A 24,376-nucleotide genomic window follows, 5' to 3' on the forward strand; every position below is an offset into this window, starting at 1 on the left:
CGTGGAGCGTCCCGGGACCCGCTTCAGGCGGCGGTCGTATTCGATTAGTACGAATAATTCCGAAAGGGAAATTGAAAAGCTCAAGCGGGGCCCTAAGGACTCCCTCTTTCTGTTATTTGCGGCGAAGCTCAGCCGCCGTTCAGAATACTCAAACAGATACTTGTGTGTCGATAATTGAACTTATAACACTTGCTTCTCCTCTCCTCCTACAACACAGCTTCGTGGATATTCCGCACCGCATTTCTTTTTCAGCGAGCGCACGGTGCTCGGTCCTGTGAGCGAGGGGACGAGTGCGAAAAACAAATTTATTTTAGACGTTCCCCGATTTGAGTAAACCGTTTTTCAGTGATTTATGTATGTGTTGGAGAATTTGTGACTGTTGATCCTATCACGTCTTTGATACCTAGTTTGATAAATCTGCGGTCTTTACCCCAATAGCCATTTATGTAATGATCAATGATTTAATAATAAAATGGCATCAAGAATAGAATGCTAAGGGTTCTCACGATCACTGCAATCACATTATTTTTATTTTAACTACTGCTTTCGAGTAAATGAGAAGGTCATTCACAATTTAAAGTTACAGATTACAGCTTGTTAGAAGTTTTATGTTCTGTACAAACTGATCATGTTAATGGATATATTAAACTAATAAAAATATAAAAGTCGTCTTAACCTTGAGTAGTGTTAGTGTGGTAATCTTCACACGGACGTTATCTCGGTCCCACAGTCACTGATTATAATGTAATGTCTGGAATTCTAAATAGTGAGAAATTAAATAATCAACATTGTCACTCTCTTTATAAAATTTATGAAATTTAAGCATAAAAGTTTACTTGTCGTTTAACTCTGTCTGAGACAAGGACTTTTTGTCTTTTCGTTTTCGTATCCCTCAACACTGGTACATTAGTATATACGATAATCTGTAACGATTGGAGTTCACATATTCACTTTAGTTGAGTTCTGATCCGGAGATGATCGTTCGTGATGCAATCTCTGGAACATAACAAAATTGTTAAAATTGGTAATAAATATCGCGTTCGTTAAAAAATGCAATAATTTAAATTTAGAGGATCGTATTTGTGCTGTGTTTAGTATTCATAATGACGGTATGTCTGCGGGGTTGTTTGTTCTGCTTTCGGATTTAGTTGTAAAGAGTAAATAGTCGACACAGTGGCCGTGGTAATCCGGCTTTAATTAGCAGCGGCGAGCCGAGCGACGCGGACACACGGACGGCCCGGCCGGAGGGGTCTGCTCCAGTTACTGTCGAGTTATTATAGTGAGAAAAATATTAAACAGTTCAGCGGGAACATAACGAGTTGAACAAATCAGATATGTGGCAGACATCATGTGTGTGTGTGTGTGTGTGTGTGTGTGTGATACTATTTATCAATGACTGAAATTACTTACACGTGCGACTTGGTGTCACTCTTTACATTAAATATATTCTGTTTATTGTTAGTATGTATACATTGTTGTTTTGTTTATATATTTGTATGTAGCTGAGCTCTCGCCGTGTTAGGAAACCGTTCACTGAATTCAGTTTCACATCTAAAACTACTATCATTGTTATACAATTATTTCATCTCTCACATCTATTACGACGAACTCGTAAAAACCTTGTCGTTAGTAACAGATGTGTGCAAAGAAATATTATATGTTATTATGTCTTCCTTATTTTCAATGAGACAAAAGTTAGTTTGTTACAAATTCCGTCGTCTTGAATCGCTTTATAAGAATTTAATCTATTTGAGGTTCACAAAGATGAAGAAATTATGATCTCTAAAAGTATTCGAGCTAGCGAGAGACGCCTCAATGGGAGTCCTGGGAATATGAAAAGTGAATGTGTTAGTGATGACGTCACACAACATATTCCAGCCGTATGAGCCGGTGTAGAGAAGTTAATTGAAGTCTGAAGGTAAACTAACTCGCAGTGTTCCGTCTCGTCTCTCGCCTCTAATCCCGTCCTAATTGCCGGCCAGAAGACTATTAGACTTGAACCGGTCGAGGTCAATTATCGGCACCAAAGTTGACCTCTCGCTTTGTATTCTACGTTAAATATTAAATTTGTATTAACCTTAGACTCTAGCGAGTTTTATAAGCCGGGTTTTTCGTTCACATTGAATACGACGTGGAAAAGGTTAAAGAAAAATCTATTTGCTGCGATATATTTTTAATTTATAATATACTTTATCCAACAATAAAATTTAATAAAACAAAGTTTTTCGTTACATTACTTTGCAACTGAACTTCTTGTAGGAAACAAGCCGCGGGTTCGTTCGTTCGACAAAGAGCAATATTCTCACAAACGACGAAGGAGTCCCAGTACTGACATGAGGAGACGTGCGCTACGAGACTCACGTTAAAAAAATACGGCCAGGTGTTACATGCTACGGAGCTACGGAACTACGGAGCTACGTCGACATCAAAAAAACATGAATTACACCTGTTATTGGTCACGACTTGTAACACAAATAATATATAATGAGTTTGGTTTAGTAGTTGCGGAGAGTTGTGTTATACTCATACGACGCCTCGACGACTAGTTGAAGTATGAACAATTAATTTCTGAGTAAATTTGAGAAGAATTCTTATTTTTCGTGTCGGAATCTGAATACATATAAAGTAATACCTGAGTAGTTTTGAGACAAAACTTCTGTTTCATCCTTACAACGTTCTGTGAAAGACCGTACGTGCATTCGTGCTGGAGGTGATACGAGTGAGGCGACCGACTGACGAACATTTTGAAAAAGTAGTCTTACTTCTAAGTGCCTTGTAATAAACACAGAAAACTTAAGAATATAAATCTTTTTTTAATAATGATAAGCATGTTGAGGTCTAAAGAAAATTATCAAATGAAAAATTTATCGACAGGAGCGGGATTCAAACCTGCGACGTGGAATATCGCATCCCAGCAGCTTTTCAAACAAACCATCGTGGCTTCATAAATACAACTGTATGTGTCAATGGAGTTATCAATCTATATTTTGTATTTGAATTTTATGATAATTATTACGTTAAATTAAATGAATTTTAAATGATTATAGTACAATATTTGCGACATATAAAATGAAATAAAATTCTCATACATTAAATTTACACTATTGTGTGCCATATAATATGCAATAAAAGCAATCAGAATTTGGCGTCAAGTGATTCGCGGTGCGATTTTAAAGTCAAAGTATGCCAGTAGTAGGGAACACCACGAGTGGTGTGAGCTGCCTTCGAGTGAGGATCTTTCGCCATCTTGGGTTTCGTCTCAGCCTCTTACCAATGGTCTCAAAGCCAAAGGCAAAGCCTCCTCTCCGCCGACCGATGGTTTGTATACTACATGGTCAGTTTAACATTTCTGCTCAGTATCCGGTCAGAGTCTCATTGGGTTAAGATGGTCCTCGTATGGTCTGTCGTCGAAATATAAACTAGACGAGACTCCAGACCTAGTATGAGCTGGGCTCTTCACGAGCCCCGAATTTCGTGATGTTTTTATTTTATGAATTTACATTTCACTTTGATCTTCTTTAAGTTTAAGAAATCTTACACTTGACGCATGCGCGAACACTCGCACCACCCCTCGAGCTTACGACCGCCTCCCTCGGCCGCGGATTTCTGCAAAAGGAACCCTATTACCCTCGGCAGAGGGCTCATCACATCACACACGCTCGACATCAAACCAAATTTCACAATCTCCAGGATCCTTCGGTTCCGAAACCGTCACGATGTTCCCGGATCGAGAATCACATTTTAAACTTGGAACCAGAGATCCAGGTTCATGGACAACTTTATTTCCAATTCTTAAATTTCATTGCAAATTTAACTCAATCGTCCTCATATTAAGATTCCTTTTCGCTTGCGGACACTAGCAGTCTGGATAACTAGCGAAAAGCGGCCACTGTTCAGTCGCCCGCAGGCTTCACTGAGGAGTGGACGTCCGCCGCGTGCTCGGTTCGCCGTCAGAACTTACTTCGCGGTGAACAGTTTAAACTTAACTTGAGACTGTCACGTATAAATAATCATAATTGTTTCAATGTCGATTTTTTTTATTAATATTTCATTTGAAATTAAAATGATGAATTGACATCTTTTGTTAAATCTTTTAAATTATTTTGTGAACAATCATCAAAGTGTTGAATAATATCATTCGCGTTAATGAATACTATCGTGGCTTTAAAAGTGAGTTACTATTAATTAGGATTTAATTTGTCCGGATTTAACATAAAAAGTAAAGTATTTTGAAGGAAAACATAACGCACATTAATAGAGATTGATTATTCTTTGTAGTTGTAATTAAAAAGTCTGTAATTAGACGGTGCGAGTGTGTCTTTAACAAGTTACGAATGAATGTGGAACCCCGCGAGCGCGCGGCGAGGAGTTCCGCCTTCAACAGTTAATTAAACACCCTTTGTAGGCAGATGGTCCTCGCGAGTATTATTTATAATAGTGAGAAATATTCAGAACTACGTAAATGTTATAATTATTTCCAACCACAACATTTCAGCGCCTCCATTCAATGTTAAAGATTACGTAGTGTTTTAAAATTCATTTGGTTAGTGCCGTTGCCTTATAACGCGGCCTGTAATTCTTTTGAGATGTCAATGTATCGATAAACAAAGAGATCTCCTCCTCCTCGTCGAAGACAAACAATCCCGCCTCGCAGCTCGCTCCTGAGCTCCGCCTCCCGTCACCTAAATATGTCCTTATATACTTTATATAAATCCTTGATGATTATTTTCTCTAAGTCAAATACAAACGGACTTCCCTTCTAACTCGCGGGTCTCACTCACAACTGCCATTCGATTGGTGCCTGTATATAAATGTATATGTATACATACTAAACTAAACTTTATGACATAAAGAAATCTCTTTAACTAAATAAACATTAATCTCTAAAAAAAGTTATCAAAAACACAGAACAATATTAATAATATAAAAACAACAAAAGTTTTATATTTATATTCAAACTAAATTCGAACTCCGGCGGGTCACGAAATGAACCACGTGAAACTTTCACAGCCTGAGACTCTGTGGGCGAGGAGGATGTGAGCGGAGCTGCGGTCGCCCAGGATAGACACCACGCTAGGTCGAAGTTAACGAACTACGACTGAGGACCGCCGCGGAGCCGACGGAACAGAAGCCAACGAAACGAAACACGGCCTGGTGTGACCCAGCAAAGGCTGACCATGGAAGATAAAACCTTGAGCCAGAAACGACACGCGCCGGCGACCAGGAACCACATCGTCTATACCGACCACAAAGGCAGAAAGTGAGTATAACTAAGTGCATCAATTAGTAGGAAAGGGAAAATTAAAGCTATACAAATGAACGTAATTACTTCTCTTAATTTCGGGAAAGGAACAAGTTAAAGACGAAGGTTCGTGGAGACGATCCGCGCGACGACCGTGAGGATTGCGATCTCGATCACTTTCACTGTGAGTTATCTCAGAATCCTGTTATGGAGCTACATTTTAAAGTTTATCTTCTTTAACCGTCACTGTTCAGTCTTCGAGCTCAGTACTCGGGATGTCAAGTTTTCAAGACGTCACTAATATTGGTTTGTGTTACAATACTTTAAATCAATTTCACCAACCATCTTTTGCCATCCAAAAATTCCGTTCTCATTTTAAAAAATAAATAATGGTAGCGAGTAATATAAAATCAACAGCGTACAATAAAGCAAGTGTCTTCGTAAAGATATATTTGCAGCTGTTATTAAGCTTCCCGTCTTAGCGGAGCTGCATTGTTTATTCAACAGAATAAATTTGCCATTACAACTCCTTGCAGTGCTTAAGAAACAAAGAAAACTAGTTACAGTCGAGTGAAAGCCTCCGTACCACCTCACACGCTCCGATACATGCGCTGCAGGCGTCGTAACCTTCGATTTGTTTAACAATATTCCTCACTAGCTCTCACAACTCATATGATAAACTATTACACTTTTAATGGTATATGTGACTGGTGTACTATGTCAGGGAAAAATATACTTGTAAAGGAATTTAAAACTTTTGCTTTAAGCCGGCCGACGCAGGAAACAACAACATAAAATACCCAATATAGAAATGTTTTAAAACAAGATGTTTAAATAGTGGAGAAGAATTTAAGATGGTTAAAAAGTGAGCCGTTACTCGTTTCAGTTGAAGCGTGTACAAAGTCAAAGAGATTAATTTTATCCGTTAATATAAGTTTAAATAAAAAACGAAAAACTTTTAAATCACATTATTTAAAAAAACCTACGTTAAGTATATTTTCCGCCGGGTTGGTTTGTTTGATAGTGCGAGGCTGAAGTCTCATGATACTTCAACTTTACTGGTTTCAAAGTAAATGTATTAATAAAATTTTACTTTCAATTATAAAAATAAATAAATAATACAGGCAGAGGGCCAGAGCAGGACGGGACTCGATATATATATTTGTCTATAATCAGTCACACATTCTATAAAGTAACTAGGTATTATAAAAAAATTGAAAACTGAATTTAAAAAAGTTTCTTCTTAATATTAAACAGTCTCTTGCTTCGAATTGTATTAAAATATGTTTATAGTTACCTATCTAATAAGTAATAACTACTCTTTAAATTCTAAAATCTCTTTGGTTCTGTACTCATTTTATTTCTCGAATCAATGTATACAACATGTCTCGCATATTTTCAGCGACAGCTAACAGCACATTCATTTATAATAGTGAAGGTCGCGGCTGATTAGGGAAGTGAGTATTTGAATACGACATGTGACAGTTTGCGTTAGCACGGTTTATAATGATCTTATATTAATAAGTCAAATAGAAGGGAAATCAGTTTTGTCCGTGAGGCTTGTATTCCATTGTCTGTATTGATGCAGAGTGTGCGGGATGTTCACGAATTATATCTAATAATGATGAGCTTTTAAAGTATATTGCAGTGGAGTGAGAACAGGAGCCCTAACGTTTCAGTACGGGACGTGGTGTTTTGTTTTTTTAAACAACCTTATCAAGATGTACATGCCACAACATTTCTGCTTTCTTTTCTTTTCGAGACATTTTTTTAATAGTAAATCCGTGAATTTGGACGTGGTACTTATGTATCCTGTAAAATTATAATTAAGATAATACTGAGTGTTTTTGAAAAAGATACGATGTGAATTATATCCCTTTCAATTAAAAATCGAGCATTTTGTTTCTTTAGTGTATTTTATTTTAAAGTTGTTTTATTTTAGATCATTTTAGTCTGAAAAATTAAACAGCTATCCTTGCTAATAGCTAATTATCATGAACTGTAATAGAAAGTTACATATTTGCCTAATCAAAGCAAAATATTGACATCTAAATGAATTGCGTTAATATGTGAAGTGGATAGACCGTCGGTTAAGAGATACTTCCAGTTCTAAAAAGCTATCTTGTTGCTGTCTTCGCGTGTCTCTCTGTGATAATGATATTGTTATGTTTAATGGCCGGTAGGTATCCGGTTAATGAAAACCTCGTCCGCATCCGTGAGAACTGATTATAATATAAAAATAGTACAAGAATAAGTACCGAGTTTAGAAGTTTGTAATTCTGGAAAGCTGCAAATGTATTCTGCGGAAAGTGTGTCTTCGTAAGTAGAAAATATTTCCTCTTTCTTATAATGTAAAAAGTAGATTATAAGGAAATTTGAATAGAAATGGTTTCGCGGTCCAGGGAAGTGGGTGTGGGGGTGGCGAGGTGTTGTAAGTGGGGGGGGGAGGAGGTGAGGTGTTTCGCGAAAGGACAGCCGAGTTAGTTGTACAGTTTTCCGTTAGTCACATTTGTGCAACAAGGTATTCACATTTGGAGGATGAGAAAGTTGGCGTTATCGCGTTTGAAATAGAACGACGCTCACAAGACACAAAACTCAGTGTTGTAAAATGGACACGTCACATGCACGGATATCTGATGCTTAGCTTCTGGACTTCAACGTCCTCTGAAGAATATTCAGCGCAAAATATTTTTACCTTTATATTTGACAATCAGAACATTCCCAGACTGGACGGTTTTATTTTAAATAGAGTTTGATTGTGACGGTTCAGTTCGGCTGACTCACTGACTCGCTATAAAATACTAGAATATTTCAAACATAACATACGAACATACTGAGCGCCAGCCTCATAAACAGTTGTTCTATAAGGTTCGTAGTCTGGTAATGGGTGCGTGTATGTTTGTATGTGTATTTGAGTTAGGCCGAATGTATAAATTGATTTATTGAAGTTAAGCGGATGTAACAGACGGCTTGCGCCGGAGTAGTCGAGAGCTCGCTTTGCACACATAAAGTACAAAATAAAAAATAAATTTCGCAAACAGAAATCCCCTCGTCGCGAGATTTACGAGTTGACGCACTTCTGGCGCAGGCGACTTATGTAAATTGTATACATGCGATGTGTACTCCTGGTCGGAAACCGGTTGCTGGACAGTTAACGGGTTAATGGAGGACAGGTGCAGCCGGATACCAGTTTAATCTGAACCACAGTCGGGAAGGAGTCGTATCAATAACAACAATAAGCCGACTGCATCGGCGATCAATTTTCGACAAATCTATTCGAGGGAAAGTTTGAACAAAGTTTACAATTTTCTTCACGGAATGAATGAATCGGATAGTTTGAAACAACACAAGCTTTCAGTGATAATTGTGGCGAGTCACGCGAACAAACAACAGAACAATATTCATTATCAATATAATATCAACTTTATCTTTATAGCTTTTATGTTTTTTAAATATTAATATATATTTTTTTACTAGTCGCGAGACGGAACCGAACCACCATAATTAATATTCATTACGACATATTAATTTATTTTATAAAGACCGCCTCCTTGTAAAAAAATAATAATATTTACATTGTTGGTGTAGGTTGCTGTCAGTCAGGCGTTTGAGTAAACTTGCAACATCTCCCTGTGCAGTAAACGCTGCTGAAATGTTTTGTACCAGTATCTCACACACGTCGCATCTTCACACCCTGATCGAGAATCATTTACTGAGAGGTCCAACGTTGCTTCTTAAATTATTTTAATTTAAATTCAGAATTAAATTTCCAGTCAGCGAGCTAGCATCGATCGCTATGAGCAGTATGGTGAATGTTATGATGGACATGTTAAGGAAAAACACGAGACATACTGTTACTAGAAATGAGATTCACTTAAATTAATATCTTTGTAAGTTTATATTTTAGCGAGAGCATGCCCTGCCAAGGAAGTGTTTTAACGTGGCGCCGCTTTACAATTAACACTTATTGGCGCGGTTCAAACTTCACTACACTTAGAAATGGTGAATGAAATGAATATAATGTAACATTCGCTAAACTTTTCTTATTAGAAAAAAATTTATGAGCAACAAATTCTTTCTCATAATGAAATAAATTGTAACTAAAAAAAGCATTTACATCAAAAAGGAAACTTACACAAAAATTTACCAACTTACAAGGAACTGGTCAACTTCGAGTTTATAAGATAATATTTTAATATTTTCTCATAAATTCAATCAAAATGCTTTGGCGAAAATAAAATTATTGTTACTTTTTAATTTAAAGTTTATCATTTTGTTGTTAAACTTGTTTTATTTTGCTATTTTAAGTGATGACTGATGAGTGACCTCACAGTGAAGCTCCCGGAATAAGAGACAACGGTTACCCGACTCTGAATAAACTCCCATATAACGGGATGGATTTAGATGAGACATCTTTTGTAATTTAAAGAAAACATAGAATTGTTTTTATTCCGATAATCTTACGGGAGCGGGAAGTATGCGGGTAAGGCCGCGGAAAGGTTTCAGAACTATCAACGATTTTTAAGGTTCACCTCCATTACCAAAACTCCATCATCAGTTCCTGGTTTCCTTTTCACGGTATCAACCTTCTGATATTTAATTTTCAACAAAAAAATATCGTAAGAACTTGTTCATGAAGCAGGCAGTTATTCGCGCACACAGATAAAGTATATATGGTCTGTAAAAAGAATATAAAGTCTAGGTGATCGTGTACATACAGACATACAGACTTACATGTTTATTATCCAGGATCGACGTAAGACAGCAGTCCTATGTCGGTCCCGTCTTTATTCAGCGGCGATTCGTGTTGAAAGGTTTTTTCCATAGTAAGGGGAGCCTCGCTGTCACAACTTCACCGTTGGCTATGTTGGTTGTGGCCGCGCCGGTCAGACACTCCAGGAATACTTTGACAACTCCCTTTTTGTCAGAAACGTATGTTTTATTAACATACCTTTATGATTGAACCCGCTTTATGTTTCAATGTGAAGCCGGAGACCTCAGCGATGTGATGGGAGTTGTTGAGCTACCATGTATGTAAATATGTTTGTTGAAGAACCGAAATCGACTCGGAGATGTCTGGAAATTTTTATCAATAACAAGAATCACCAAAAATAATTTCGTTCTGTTCATGGATGTTATGCCCTTTCGGTGGATTAAAAAATACTCTTTTGACATAAACTATACTTGTGTGATATTTATTGAAAAAATGGACATATAAAAGTAAAATTGTTGTGTTGATCGCTGTAGACCGCGTACAGAGCAATCTCTGGAATGATCCGCGAAATACGCAAAGCTCGTCTTTAATAACAAATTGTAATTTATTGGAAAGTGACATTTTGTAATGATTCTTAAATAACATTTATCGCAATTACTATAAAACTATTTAAACATGGAAGACTAATACTCTTATTGGCAAACAATTCCAATTAAAATATTTATTAAAACACGGTAATATCACAGCTTCAATGCGAAATATTTAAGTGATGTTGTTAGTTACAATACTATACAATAATATGAGTTATAACTAGAGTAAGGTCCACTCTCCACTCTCCACTCTCCATACGACTATCTTATAACGACATCTACTTTGTGTGTGTTCTGTGAACCAAAACTCCTGCTCTAAACTGACTTTGTGACTTACTATATATGTAAATATTATCTGTTAGTTTCTTTTAACTGTTTGTTATTGTAATATTAGGGATTCTGTGAGTGATCTGTTTACTTAGACTAGATAGAGGTTCTTCGGTCTCAGATTCGAAGTTACATTGTTTCACCGGCCGGCTTGTGACCACAGCGAGAGTACCCTGGCCGAAACGGCGAGCGAGATGACGGTTAAATGTACTGCCTCCTCAAGCTCTATTTAATTTTTTTTCTTAAAGTTCGTATTGAACAGTTTAATTCTCACTAATGTGTTGCAGCGTCCGCCCCCGCTCGACGAACTGAATACAATCGCATTATAATTCGGAACGGTCACCAACTGTGCACTAATTACAATATTTGATCGAGTCCTCAAACACATTCGACTCGGTAACATAGTGTTATGATTTCATGGCCTGTCTAAGTTAGGACTCGACCTCCGCGGCCCGTTTGTATACCAAAAACATAATATAAAGCTGAGACTCCCCAACCTGCGAGACTGTTAATACGTCTGTTGTGTTTTTAATATTTAGGTAATTATATTATATTGAATGTATTTGAATTCTGGTAAAATATTTACATACATAGTTGGTTATTTACATCAAAAATGTTATTCATGTGCGTATCATTAAAATATTAATAATTTCAGTATTTTATGACTGATAATGGTCGGTATTTTATTAATATTATCCTACGTGTATATGTTGAAACGTATAAAATAATAAAAATGCTTGGAATACATTCATTGTATTAATATCAGTCGCGGGTCACGATTAACGGGCGGTCAAAGTAAAACTAAGCCCGCCAACAAACAGAGGCACAGATCGAAACGCAGTGCTGTGAGCTGGTCAATGTGACATGGATCAAAATAATTTTAACTCAACTTTTTTTGTACCGCTTTTTAAAATCAACCGAATACATAAAAAACTGCTCGAAATATGTATTTACGTGGTCTGAAAGAAATTATAAGCACGTCATGCAATTAAGAATGTATGCGATTAAGGCTTTCATTCAATAATTATATTTACTTCCTAACGTGCTTTTATCGAAGGCGTCGGGGGTATGTTAAGTTTTTGAATACATTTTTATACAGTTTATTTGCTTTAATAAAATGTCAAGTGCAAGGGAATTGCGTTCTATTAGTGTTTCACGGCGCGGTAACGAGTTACAAATGACGGGATTCATTAAGCTCTGCGATCGTCGAGAAAAATAAAATAATTGCAATGACAATGTAACTCATAATAAATATAAAGTTGAAGTTCCGTCTGACAGTGACGAAGTCAGGCTGAAGTCATGGAGAGACGAAAAGAATTATCACAGCAGCTGTTACGGTGAGTGTTTGTCCGATGACGACTTCCGGATAAACTGCGGAATGTGTATAAATTGAGAGAATTTCAATTATTGTTGAATGAAAGACATTGTAATTGTTAACGTTACGAGGAATGCAAGGAATCAAATACCGTTATTGTAAAACATAAAACGTCAAATCTTTGTCAAACTAATGTTAAGAATCACAACCGGAATGTTGAAGTGAGTCGAACAATCCAGCTCGACTTTATGAAGCATCATTAATTAAATACCGAGAGCCGGTTAAAACACGACTCATTAATTCGAACGCCATAATGTTCTGGTCTTTTGTGAACGTCACTTGTAATTTCATTTGGCATTTCGTAATATTTTCGAAGCTCCAACATAGTGAGACGCCCGTGCGCCCGTGCTCCCGGGCTCCCGAGCCCGCTGACGCCTGCGCGCGTCCCGTGCCCGTCCAGCCGCTCGGTGTTCACGCGCCGGTGACATATTTCGCCACTAAACTAAATTAATGAAACGGCATTACTCGCCTTAATAACATCACATTCAGGAACATTGTGGATGATGAATAATAAATTTGGGAGATATAACATACATTTCACATAAAACTTGCTTTGAAATTTTGATTTTTATTGAATTTTTTCCAGACCATGTGCTTTCCCCTTTCCATTGATTTGTTTTCTATGTAATGTTATTTTAATAACAAACGTTTTTTGACGCCGATTTAATTTGTATGAATACACCCACATCTGTCCTCCGACCACGCTGAACAGATCATATAGTGTTGCCTGGGTGCGTCCCCTCGGCTCGGATAAAATCCTCTTTCCTGACAGAACAGTATGAATACATCTTAAAGAACGTGAAGATTCAAAACCCCGGCATCGGAATACATCTGATCACATATGGATGATCGTTATGGCAATTGAAGTAAATTGAAAGATCTTGATGGAGTGAGGGTGTATGTAAGGGGATGTGTGGGGGACGAGGAGGGTGTGGGGATGATCGGGGAGCGCGAGGACGACTAGCGAATTCCCTCGAGACATAAGTGTTGTTTTATGGTCGCCGTGACGACGACAAACTTCGGCAACTGCTTTATGAGCCTAATTTATAAGTGAGAGGCTTTCCCCCAGTATTTACAGCAGAGGCTCAGTGTTCTTTGTGTACTCATTGTGCTCAGTCTACTAAATATGCTCAGCGCTCCGTATCCTCAGTCTGCTGAGCTTTCTCAATACGGCCAGCGTTATCAATGTGTGCAACCAATCTAAATATTTGATTATTTTTTTAAATCTAAAATTTTACATGATAATTAATATATTGGACTGAAAATTAAAAATCGACCCAAAAACCCATCATGCACGGAATGTCCGGTGTAATAAGGTGCAAAAAATTATCATTTAACGGGAATAAACGAGAGAACGACATGACATTAAATAAAAAATATGAAAATAATTTATATTTTTGTTCAAATAAAAACAAAATGTTACAGAAAATTAACCGGAGTCATTTTTTTAGGAATCCTGCTAAAACCACGAGATTGTGTTGTGAATTAGTTTCGTGTTGGAGTCGCTAAATGTTGAAAAATCCATCAGACGGATTGAAAAAACTTTAAATAAGATTTTGAACAAGAGCAACTGACTGTTTGCACTTAAATGGAGACTAATGAGTGTTGTTTCCGTCCAAAATAATGTTATTTGAGTTGTTATAAACGACCATAGGGGGAACTAACAGAATGTTATGTTGCAAATGTTGTATAAATTATATGTAACAACATCTCAATTATCTTTTGTTTCGATCAGGTTTACCCACAACTATATTGTAGTTAACTCACTGCAGGATAACTACACGATATGTCAGTACACAACGGTCAGATATTTTCAATACGAAGCGTCGCGACGTCGCTCCACTCGTCTACTCACTCACTCATTCAGAGTGTTCGAGAGCGTTATGAAATTTTAAAGGCATAAATTAATTTCCAATTTGCCTTTGACGTCTCGCCGAGGCTGGCCGGCGTGCTCCCGGGCCGCCAGGCCGGCGAGCTCCCGGACTGGCACACGAATCCCCGGTCGGTATTACTGGGACCGTGTTCTCTGCCGGGTCGTGTTATGAGATACATAATTGGAATACTAGACGTACCTCCTCTGACCTATACCTGCATCTGTTTTTGATCTAAGACCCTGATAGAGATAACTGTTAAGCTTATATAAGTAGTGTTTGTACAAAATACTACTTCATAATGTTTTCTCGATAAAAATATTGTTTTCCTTTCATTTTTTAAATGCAGAGGTTATGGAAAACTGTTTTATTAATTTAATAAAATTGCTTCTAAATAATGAAATTTAAGACTTTCGCGAGTATTCATTTAAATGAAACTGTATGTAAAACTGATCACTAAGAGAACTATCGCGTTTGTTGTTATTTTAAATTACACAATTGTTTTGCTTTTAAATTTAATTTAAACTTAAAGAGATCGCAGTCGCGGTCATATAACTATATTAACTTTGTGAAATAAATATAATCATTGTACTATACGAGTATACGAAACAAACAAAATATGATAGGAATACTAATATCTATGAATATAAAGCGTGTTCAAATAACAAATTAAAAGTAACAATTGTAAAAGACTGTTACAAAAACCTAACAATTTGTCTCTTTAATGTGAAACTCTCGTTAGCATAACAGGAATGAAGACGTCAAATAAAAATTAAATGTATTAGTATACATTACTTTTTTTGTGTTTTCACAAAGCTTGTACAAACTATTTTAATTATTTTAGATCGGAGTTACAGGAGAGTGTTTTATAGTTTTTCAATTTCAGTTGTTTTTAGTTGTATTTGGGAGATTTTAAAACTTCTATTTTAACAAATAAAATTTATTGTCGGCTTTCATTCCGCTTTGAATTTTATTATTTGAGCTCTTCTCATTCAGAGACCTGTGCAACCAAATGTGATGTACATTGAGCCTCGATTGAGCACTACGGTTATTGAAATAAAAAATGGTACCCGAGTGGCCTTTGAGGGTGACTTTTGAATATACACTAAAGCAAAGGAATATCTTGAAAATTGACTGTTATAATACGATGGTCAGGCCACGCAGACACAACAGTCCAGACCAAATACTACGAGCCTCGCTCATCAGCCGTCAGTGATAAAGAGGTGAACTAGTTCAAATAGAGCAGGTTATTATAACATTTTCATTTTTTTTAATATTTACATCGCTCCAACAACCAGCTGCGTACAGTGCGGTGAGACGGGACGCGAAGGTCGAACGTTGACATCATTTGTGAGTTATATAAATGTAGAGTTCTGTGGCTGTGTCATAACACACAGGACGAACAGGATGACGCGTGTATCCATGTGTGTAAGTCTGTGAGTGTTACAGTCATCATATGCGAGTCGGAGAGCGAACTACTGCGTTATTCAACTTAATGGCTATTAGTTTGGTTCGTTAGTGGAATATTGCTAACGAGTGTGGTGCGGCCGCGCCGTCGGCGGGCGCCGGAGACCTTGCATAGCACACATAGATGCACAGAAACACACACGGACACAATCCCGCCGGTATTCATATAAAACCTCAATAATTTAACGCGATGAACTACCAACACTAAAACGTAACAAGGCACAACGTAACTGTTATTATCATATCATTACAGTATGAAACAAACTATATTGTTGACGAACATTGCCCGAACAAACAAGCAAACAAACTAACACACAAACGGGCGTACAGTGTAAAATAGTATAATGTCATGAACAACCGTCACCCGCCACGCCGTGTCTCCAGCGGGAGGAGAAGACGCTCCGGCGTCAAGTCGCTGTCCTGAAGATGATTCATACGACTCATTTGAGGCGGACCTCTCCTCTCCCTCCCTCCACCCCACGGCAACCCTCGGTGGTACGGAGGGAAGTCGCTTTGGCCTGCGAGGTCTATGTTGCTACGAGGCACTACGTGCCGCTACGAGCCTCTACGTGCTGATACGTACGTCGTTTACGTTTCCGCGCGGAATATTTATGATTTCCAACGTCATTTGTGCGTTTTATCTCCATTACTTACTTAATGTGAGACTCTCCCTTTTATAGAACAACTCATCGAGTTAACATCGCCGCACCCTTGTAGAGAGCGGGTCGGCGTTGCCCTCGTTCGAGTGCGACTTAGCTCTGTAATAGCTAGTTTTTAATCTCGGTCTTTGTGTACGATACACTCTGGTCTAGTCTAGGCCCGCTTTGAACGAAGCTTCCTTTTGCCGAATGATTTCTCTGGTGCCCTTCTGTGTAGTTATGTACGTCTTTTTAAGATGTCTTTTAAGTTTATCGATCCTCTATATTTTAGAGAAAAATATAAAAGGAAGCGGTATTAATGGGAGTGTTTGAAAGAAGTCCGCCGTTTGGAAGCGATATTCTTGTAATTGATTTCTAATGCCACATAAACCTCCCAAACGTGTTGGGAGCCTGCTCCGGGAGATAAAGTGCAGCCTTTGTGAGTGCTCACACTTACACATCTGGAAACTTAAAATTATTCACTTCTCATAAAATATTGACATTATTCCTAAAATAAATCTCTAAAGGTCCGTTCTGCGTCGGCTTATTAAGTCAAGTCAAGAGCAGGCTTTCGTTTTTGTGTAATATCTTGATAGAGAATATTTTTTATAGTTTACGGTACAAGTTGTGCTCATAACCAACTATCATCAGAGTCGTTCGGTTCAGCGTTTCATGTGTCTCCTGATGTAACCTCAGCTCAGTTCATCGAATATTTTTATCACTATGGTTTAATTATCTTTCATTTAATAAATATTTATTAAAATATTGTCTTTATTTAATGAGATCTAAGATTTTCGCGAGTATTCATTTAAATGAAACTAGTATTGTTCGGATTTACTTCAGACAGGCGCGCGTCGAAGTCAGCAGTGTGTGAACACACAATGGACAAACCAGGCCACTACATTCGGTTTGATAAACCTCAAATCCTCGCTCGGGAAGACAAGTATATACCGAGATTAATTCGCGAGGCTATTGAAATTAAAAAACATCCCAATTTCAATAGAGAAGATGGCTGGAATCTTTCAAACACCTGGGACCCCGTTCTTAAAAATATAAAATCCCATGTCCGTAACCACACCGCAGGACCTCAAGACACCGTGAGCGCATTCTGCCGGCATCCAGAGCGGTACGCCAGAAAATTAAGAAATCGATGGCGGTAGATGATAAATAACAAGGACCAACTGACAGACATTCACACCTCGTCTGCCCGTGATCACGGTTGCTGCAAAGTAACCGAAACGTCGGGATTATGTAGTTTTTAAATAATAAAATCCGCGTAGTAAATCCGAACAATACTAGTTTCATTTATTGTCTTTATTAATTGTATCACAAAACTTCGTTTCTTTCAATTAAACCAAAGGTCTGCGTCTTCAACATATTTTATGCTTAAGTATTTATAACAATACAATACGTTACGTCAAACTTTCACTGTTTTTTTTTACTCTTAAACGATTCACAAAAAGCGGTGCGATTATTATAATATACACAAACAAGACTAAATCTAACTGCTCGTGATCTTTAAGTGACAATATCATCTCAAACGCTTAGTTTTTTGTAAAACACCGAGACATAAATTACTTTATATAAAAGCTCTGTCCTTATCTTACTCTGTAAGATAATAGTCGAGACCGGTTTTAAGATAAAATTGCAATAAACATGCGACATAAATACATAAAATAATGAAATTAAAAATCATTTAAAGTTAGGAAACATCTTTATAAGTTTATTGTAAGTGTTTATTCATATGGCATAATTTTTTTTAAGTAATGGTTATCTAACAATAAAATTAAAAAGTGAGTATGTCTTATAACTCCGACGTCAGAATGGACTTGTCTGGTCAGACGAAACCAACTCGTAGTACGGAGAGCACACACATACACAAAGAGAGACTCCCAGTACAAATTTTTGAACGCTCTTGAAATGCTCCTGTCGTGTTCAAATCCATGTAAATTTATGAGCAATTTTAGGAGGATGCGATATCTCTTTGTGTTAACGTCAGAACTTTTGAATGTAGGACCGGAGCGCCACCAGACCTGTCTGCGTTCTCTGACTCGGGGACCGCTGCGATCGAATGTCTCATACAGACTGATACAAAGTAGAATACAAGATACATACGGACCTCACCGCTGGCGCTGCGCTTACATTAAGTTTAAATAAGTGTAATGTTCCGTTTGATGTTTCTTTTAATATTAGTTAGTAGACCGAGTCTCCGACTTGGCGGATAGCAATCAGGTCGCCAGTTGCTTGAGAAGAGTTCTGGTTCTAATAGAATGTGTGTCGCCGAAGTCGCCGCCAGCGGAATATAACTCGATCGGAATTAAATAAATAAAATTTTCGCGCACGTTTTAATAGAATACATTATAACATACGAATAACTCGTTGTACTCGTCCACTGGAATACATGCATGAATTATTGATGAATTGTGGCGTTAAAATTCTGATTTAACAAGACTATAAAGTCACTCCATAAATATGAAAGTGCATTTTATTCGCTCCCGTTGTAAAAATACACAGTGCTAATGGCACGGCAGCGCACTGTCCGCCACCGTCCACCACCGTCCGCCACTCCTCGCCACTGTCCACCATGATCGGCCACTACGATCCACTGAGAGCCACTGCCGGCCACTGTCCACCATCGTCCGCCGGTATACGACCATACATAAGTAAATCTAAAACACGAATCTGCATTCACATCCCGTCGTGTATTTTGAAGGCTTAGCTCTGCATGTTTGTTTGTTACATGTACGTGTATATACACACATATGTCATACCTTCATTGTAGTGTCGCTTGAATTATTATAATTTAATAATATGTAAGAAATATTTGTCGAAAGGCAAATTCGGGCAAAAATTATTTAATAATATAAAATTACATTATTGAAATCCATGGTGTGATGAGATCGATGTGGTTATAGATCGTAGTGATGACGGTTTTCATTAAACTATGTCCCCGGAACTGCTCTGCGGCTCTTCGTCATATTAATGTGACAGTGAAACGGTTCGCCTGAAGTTTCGTGTGTGTATTAAGTCAGGTCACTCATGACCAGCGACGTTCTGTCACATGAAAGGTTCTAGTATTGTTCCATTGTCGTCGCCGGTTAGCTGGTTGGTGGTTAGTGTTTGGTGCTCATTAAACTGTTTCAATATAAAGCGGTTCGCGTGACCGCCGTCTATTAGGCTCAATGTCGGACGGCAGACTACAATTTTTAGTCGTATTTTATTGAACGGAACCGCATTATCAAGTTTACTTACAGGGAACTTGTAAATTAGACGCTAATGTCACAGCTTGATGGAAAAGTTCCTCTTTCGAGTCTCGAATATATTAAAAGAAGTTTCACAACAAACTACATGTTTGTGGGCACCGGGAACAACGATCGTTAAACGACTTGATAGTACTAACAGCACAGACACAGACACAGACACAGGCACAGACACAGCACAGACACAGACACATATACAGACACAGACACAGACACAGAACAAACATAGACACAGACACAAATACAGATACGGCACAAGCATAGATCGTAGTATCGTAGTCGTAAGTTGAGGTGAGGTCGCGTAATGTTTTGATCGTTATTGGAACGTGCAAGACAGATGTAGCGGAGTCTGTTCGACATAAACCGTGTTCTGTGCCGTCGGTGGGCTGGAGGAAATAAAGTTATGATTTATGCAAGTGAAATGTGTTCCCTACACTCGGAAAATATATAGTACGGGCTCGTGTCGAGTCAATATGTTGAATTGAATCTTATAAAACGCCTGAGAGTTATTTAAATGTTTTATTTATTGTATTCAACGAATACATACTACAGACAGCCTCGATGACATTGTGGAGCTTAATGTTAATGCTCCCTTTGTATTTCGTTTAAGGTGTTATTAAAGTACATTTAAAATGTAGATTCTTATTAAATATTTCATTGAAGAACCTTCAACATGTGACATCTCGGTTTAGTACATTCCACGTACGTACGTACAAATTGGACTGTTTGTAGGTGCTATCCCACTGCCAAACTATATTTACAAATTATAACAACCTTTATATTTTATGATCATCATAAGTACTCGATACAGAGTATATAAAATATGTAATGATTTCGCTCTCATAATATCATATATACAATCTTGAAGGTGTTATATGGAAATGTGATACACAGACATTATATCACATGGCTCTCGTTTGGCGACGTAAACACTGAAAATAGAAAATTCACATTTAATAGGAGTAGCGTCGCTGGTTGTAATGAATTATTAAACTGGCTTCATAATAACTACAATATTTCCTGGAAAATACTAAAGTCTTAGGAAATATATCGAATGAAAGTTATAATGGAATTTATAAAATGGAATGATGTTTAAAGCAATATTCTTTTAGGATCCCGTACGCGGACAAAATCACCCCGGAGCCGATCCTGAACAAAAACGGAGGGCGCGATACAAAGGCGGACTCCATCAGGAACAGTTATAATAGCCAATTCAAAGTTGGCATTTACGGCTGGAGAAAGAAATGTCTCTACATTCTAGTCATGACGCTCATGCTTATGATGATTGTCAATCTCGCCTTGACGCTGTGGATTCTCAAAGTATTGGATTTCAATTCGGTAAATTATTGTTTCTTGTTCCCTTTGTGTGTTATGCGAGCCTTTGTGGCAGTTTCGCTCGAGTTATGTTATCAAAGAAATAATGGAAGAAACGTGTAACCTTACGCGGATTACTTTTTGAATCGTTCGACTGTTGACGTTAAATTATATGTTCAGGATTCATTTGAAAATTTATAGCAGAGATGAATGACGGTTCAAACGTGTACATGACCTGTGTGTACAGGAAGGGATGGGTCAGCTCCGTATAGTGCCGGGTGGGCTGCAGCTGCTGGGCCAGGCTCTCGTGCTGGACTCCCTGTTCGCGTCCAGCATCAAGTCCCGCCGCGGCCAGCCCATCGCCATCGAGTCCTCCAGAAACTTTACGATCTCAACCAGAGACTCGCACGGCATGACACAGACCAGACTATTCTTAGGTCTGTATTATTCATTTTTGATTAGTTGACTCTTGGGAAACTTCGCTAAATATTTTTTATATTAAGATAAATAGCGCTAGTAATGTTGTACACGCATCCTATACATGAATTTATTTATCATTTTGTTTTGAATCGATGAGTTTTTTGTCAAGATGAAGACTTGAAGATGAAGAGAATTTTTGAATTTGCTTTTAACTATCTAGCAACAAATATTATACATCAAAGATTTGAAAGTTCATATTTTAATAACAAAAGATTATTTATGATAAGATGTTATGGAGAGGAGTCGGAATCTGAAACGTTTCCCTGTCCAGGTCATGATCGTTTAGAAGTGAACGTGGGTAAGCTGGAGGTGCGGGATAGTAGAGGAAGCTTGGTGTTGGGGGCGGAGCGGGGCGCCGTCACCGTGGGCGCTGACAACCTGGTGGTGGCGAGTCCGGCGGGCGCCTCCTTCACCACGGCCGTGCAGACTCCGCTCGTCAAATCGCCACCCTCCAAGCCCTTGACGTACTTCAATACCTTCCTACTTCCGCCTTTTGCTCTTTATTCAAAAACGTCTAACAAAACTTTTCAACTCAATATTTTTCATAATAACGACTTTTCTTTAATACTTTACACATATTCATAACACTCTAGTCCCGACGACTCAAAAAGACTTTTTGCTTAGCGTTTTAATATCTCTTCTCTCACTTTGTATAAAGTATTATGTTTCTTTTGGATAAATGTGTTTCTTTCTCTCTTTAGAGGTTTAAAATAAGACAGAGAACTAATTTAGGCAACTAGGTCTACTTGAAATAATGAAAATGCAGTTATTCATTAACTCGTTACGTTACTGATATTTAAATTAAAAAGAGAAACTTTTTACCCATGGTCTGTGAACTGATGTAGACTGGAGTCACCAACTCGTTCTCTGGAGATGCACGCGGCGCAGAGCATCTCCATGGAGTCTCGTGCCGGAGACATCAGCGCCAGCTGCCTCACCACCTTCAGACTGAGATCCATCGCTGGTGCGGTCAGTACCAACGATACTCATTAGGTTCTATCATGTTACATTCATTGTGAACACTGAACTTTCGCAGGATAATGACGCCGTCTTTCTTTTGTGGCTTATGATAATGTGCCTAATTCATTTTAATACCCAGGAAACCTTTATTATGTGGAACAGTTAACAGAAAAAAATAAAATGACATTAAATAAATATATGATTAAAGTAGTCTTTATGAAAAAAAAATCCATATCGAGGTCCACACATGCTCAAAAAACAAAGTCATAAATATATAATGATACCACCATCTGATCTGTCTGTGAACAATCGCTGACACAGGGCCGCTCGCCCGGCGCTCGCCAGCCGCCTATCAAACTATATTTCATTGCCTCGGGCCGCTGAATAATGGATATATAGAATTAGTTTTTCCTTCGTTCTTGAGAAACGCTTTATGCTGTATAGGCGACTATTAACATGTTTTCTTATGATTATTGGCTGACTAGATCGTCTGTTCCAGATAAGACTGGACGCTCCGAGCATATACATGCCCAAGTTGAAGTCGGCACTACCCCTGCCCCCGTCGGCGCACACCCACGACCCGCATCATCAGAATATCTACCAGCTGTGTGCGTGCGCCAACGGCAAGCTGTTCCTGGCGCCACCTCACGGAGTCTGCGCGGCCAGAGATGAAAGCTTGATCTGCCGATGATGTCACAAGTAGTCCGGATCGTGTAATAGTTGATAGTGAACTGTTCTGAACGGTTTGCTTTCTATGAATAGTGAAATGTAACATTCATTTATCGTGTCTTAGATGTACCAGTACAGCTTCACTTCAATCTAAATCGCTCTTAATGGTTTGCGCGTTACGTGTAGAATGAAATATTATTTTATCATTGTTGAACTATTTTTATAGGTAAGTGTAAAATTTTATGCATTTGTAAAACAATGATGCGCATGCCTTCTCGATATAGACTTCTTTACGAACACATTGTAACGGATCAAAACTGTCTTGTCTACTTTGATATCAATAGATGCTAACAGGGTAGGTGTGTCGGGTCGTATTGTCCAAAGCATACTGACAGTAAGACTAAACTAAACACTGGAGGAACGTGGGACCAGCGACGCCGGTACTTTATATGTACTTATTGTTATCAACTTTCCGCGCATCATACATCTACCCTCACGTCACTACACTATATTATATAATACAAAGCTCTGTTGTATCTGACAGTCGAAACAATATTCTTAAACGAATTGTTTATTTCGTTTAATAGCGTTAGAGTCTCTATACAGCGACTGGAGCTCAGTGGAAGGTTGTCTCATAGTGTTATAATATTGATCAGTTTTCTTCCGCAAACATATTCATCACCGTGCCATCGTCTTACAGGGGCGAGCCTTCATCTCATATACAAAACGTTTATAATAACATATAAAAGTGACTACAACGACTTCGTGTTCGTATCATAGATACCGTATGTATAAAGACGAGTGCCTTTTGGAGATGCGGCGAGGGTAACGATCGCCCGACCAAATTTCCTGCAAACGGCTCGGGATCCTTTAAAGTTGAATTGTACGCGGTGTTGTTATAGAGTTTAGAGCTAGCTTTACGGCTTCATTTCAATTTAAAAGGGTTTCTTTGTAAATTAGCGTCGAGTGTTATCACACTCAGAGTCTATTGAAAGGACGCGTCCGTTGGATTCTAGAGAAACGGCTGGATCTTTTTAATTGTGTCAATTAAATTTCGGCCTTTATTGTATTTCTTAAATAAGTATTGTTTATATTGGTTATTATTATTGTATTTATGTAACTTTACATTATGGATAGAGTATTAATGATGTTGTTCGTCTTTGAATGTGTTTAGTGAGCACCAGTTTCCGTTTGATCGGCTTCGTCTGTAACTTTATTATATTTGTTAGTTAAAATAAAATATATTTATAAGACGAGCAATGGATGTCAGAGTAGAAGTGTGTTAGAGTGTATCGAGAACATATCCTTTACTCCTGTTACATCTAGATCTGTACGAGTGTTGTAACTGTTGGTACCCATGTAAATAATATGTCACTAATAAAAACAATAGAAAATTATATGAGAATGTTCTTTGAGCGACTCACCCGTAGATGAAACTTTTACCTGGAGAGAACAAATTTTATATAGAA

The 24,376-nt window shown here is 38.0% G+C and overlaps 1 protein-coding gene across 1 annotated transcript; it reads left to right on the forward strand.

Annotated features, from left to right (window-relative positions):
• Nucleotides 1–3,909: 3,909 nt before the first annotated feature.
• Nucleotides 3,910–24,304, forward strand: LOC116766420 (delta-sarcoglycan-like). Its single transcript, XM_032656258.2, has 7 exons — nucleotides 3,910–4,170; nucleotides 5,011–5,260; nucleotides 20,597–20,822; nucleotides 21,046–21,235; nucleotides 21,550–21,742; nucleotides 22,124–22,247; nucleotides 22,738–24,304. The coding sequence occupies exons 2-7, from the start codon at nucleotides 5,178–5,180 to the stop codon at nucleotides 22,927–22,929; spliced, it is 1,008 nt and encodes a 335-aa protein (XP_032512149.1). The 5' UTR covers nucleotides 3,910–4,170; nucleotides 5,011–5,177; the 3' UTR covers nucleotides 22,930–24,304.
• The last annotated feature ends 72 nt before the right edge of the window (nucleotides 24,305–24,376 follow it).

The sequence above is a fragment of the Danaus plexippus genome, chromosome 15 (assembly GCF_018135715.1).
Source record: "Danaus plexippus chromosome 15, MEX_DaPlex, whole genome shotgun sequence".
In the NCBI taxonomy this organism is placed as follows: Eukaryota; Metazoa; Arthropoda; class Insecta; order Lepidoptera; family Nymphalidae; genus Danaus; species Danaus plexippus.

Excerpts from the sequence above, each read along its gene's own strand:
- LOC116766420 (XM_032656258.2), top strand. The coding sequence starts at position 5,178 with ATGGAAGATAAAACCTTGAGCCAGAAACGACACGCGCCGGCGACCAGG. Across the intron at positions 5,261-20,596 it reads ACCGACCACAAAGGCAGAAA|GATCCCGTACGCGGACAAAA; the intron begins GTGAGTATAACT and ends ATATTCTTTTAG. Across the intron at positions 20,823-21,045 it reads AAGTATTGGATTTCAATTCG|GAAGGGATGGGTCAGCTCCG; the intron begins GTAAATTATTGT and ends CTGTGTGTACAG.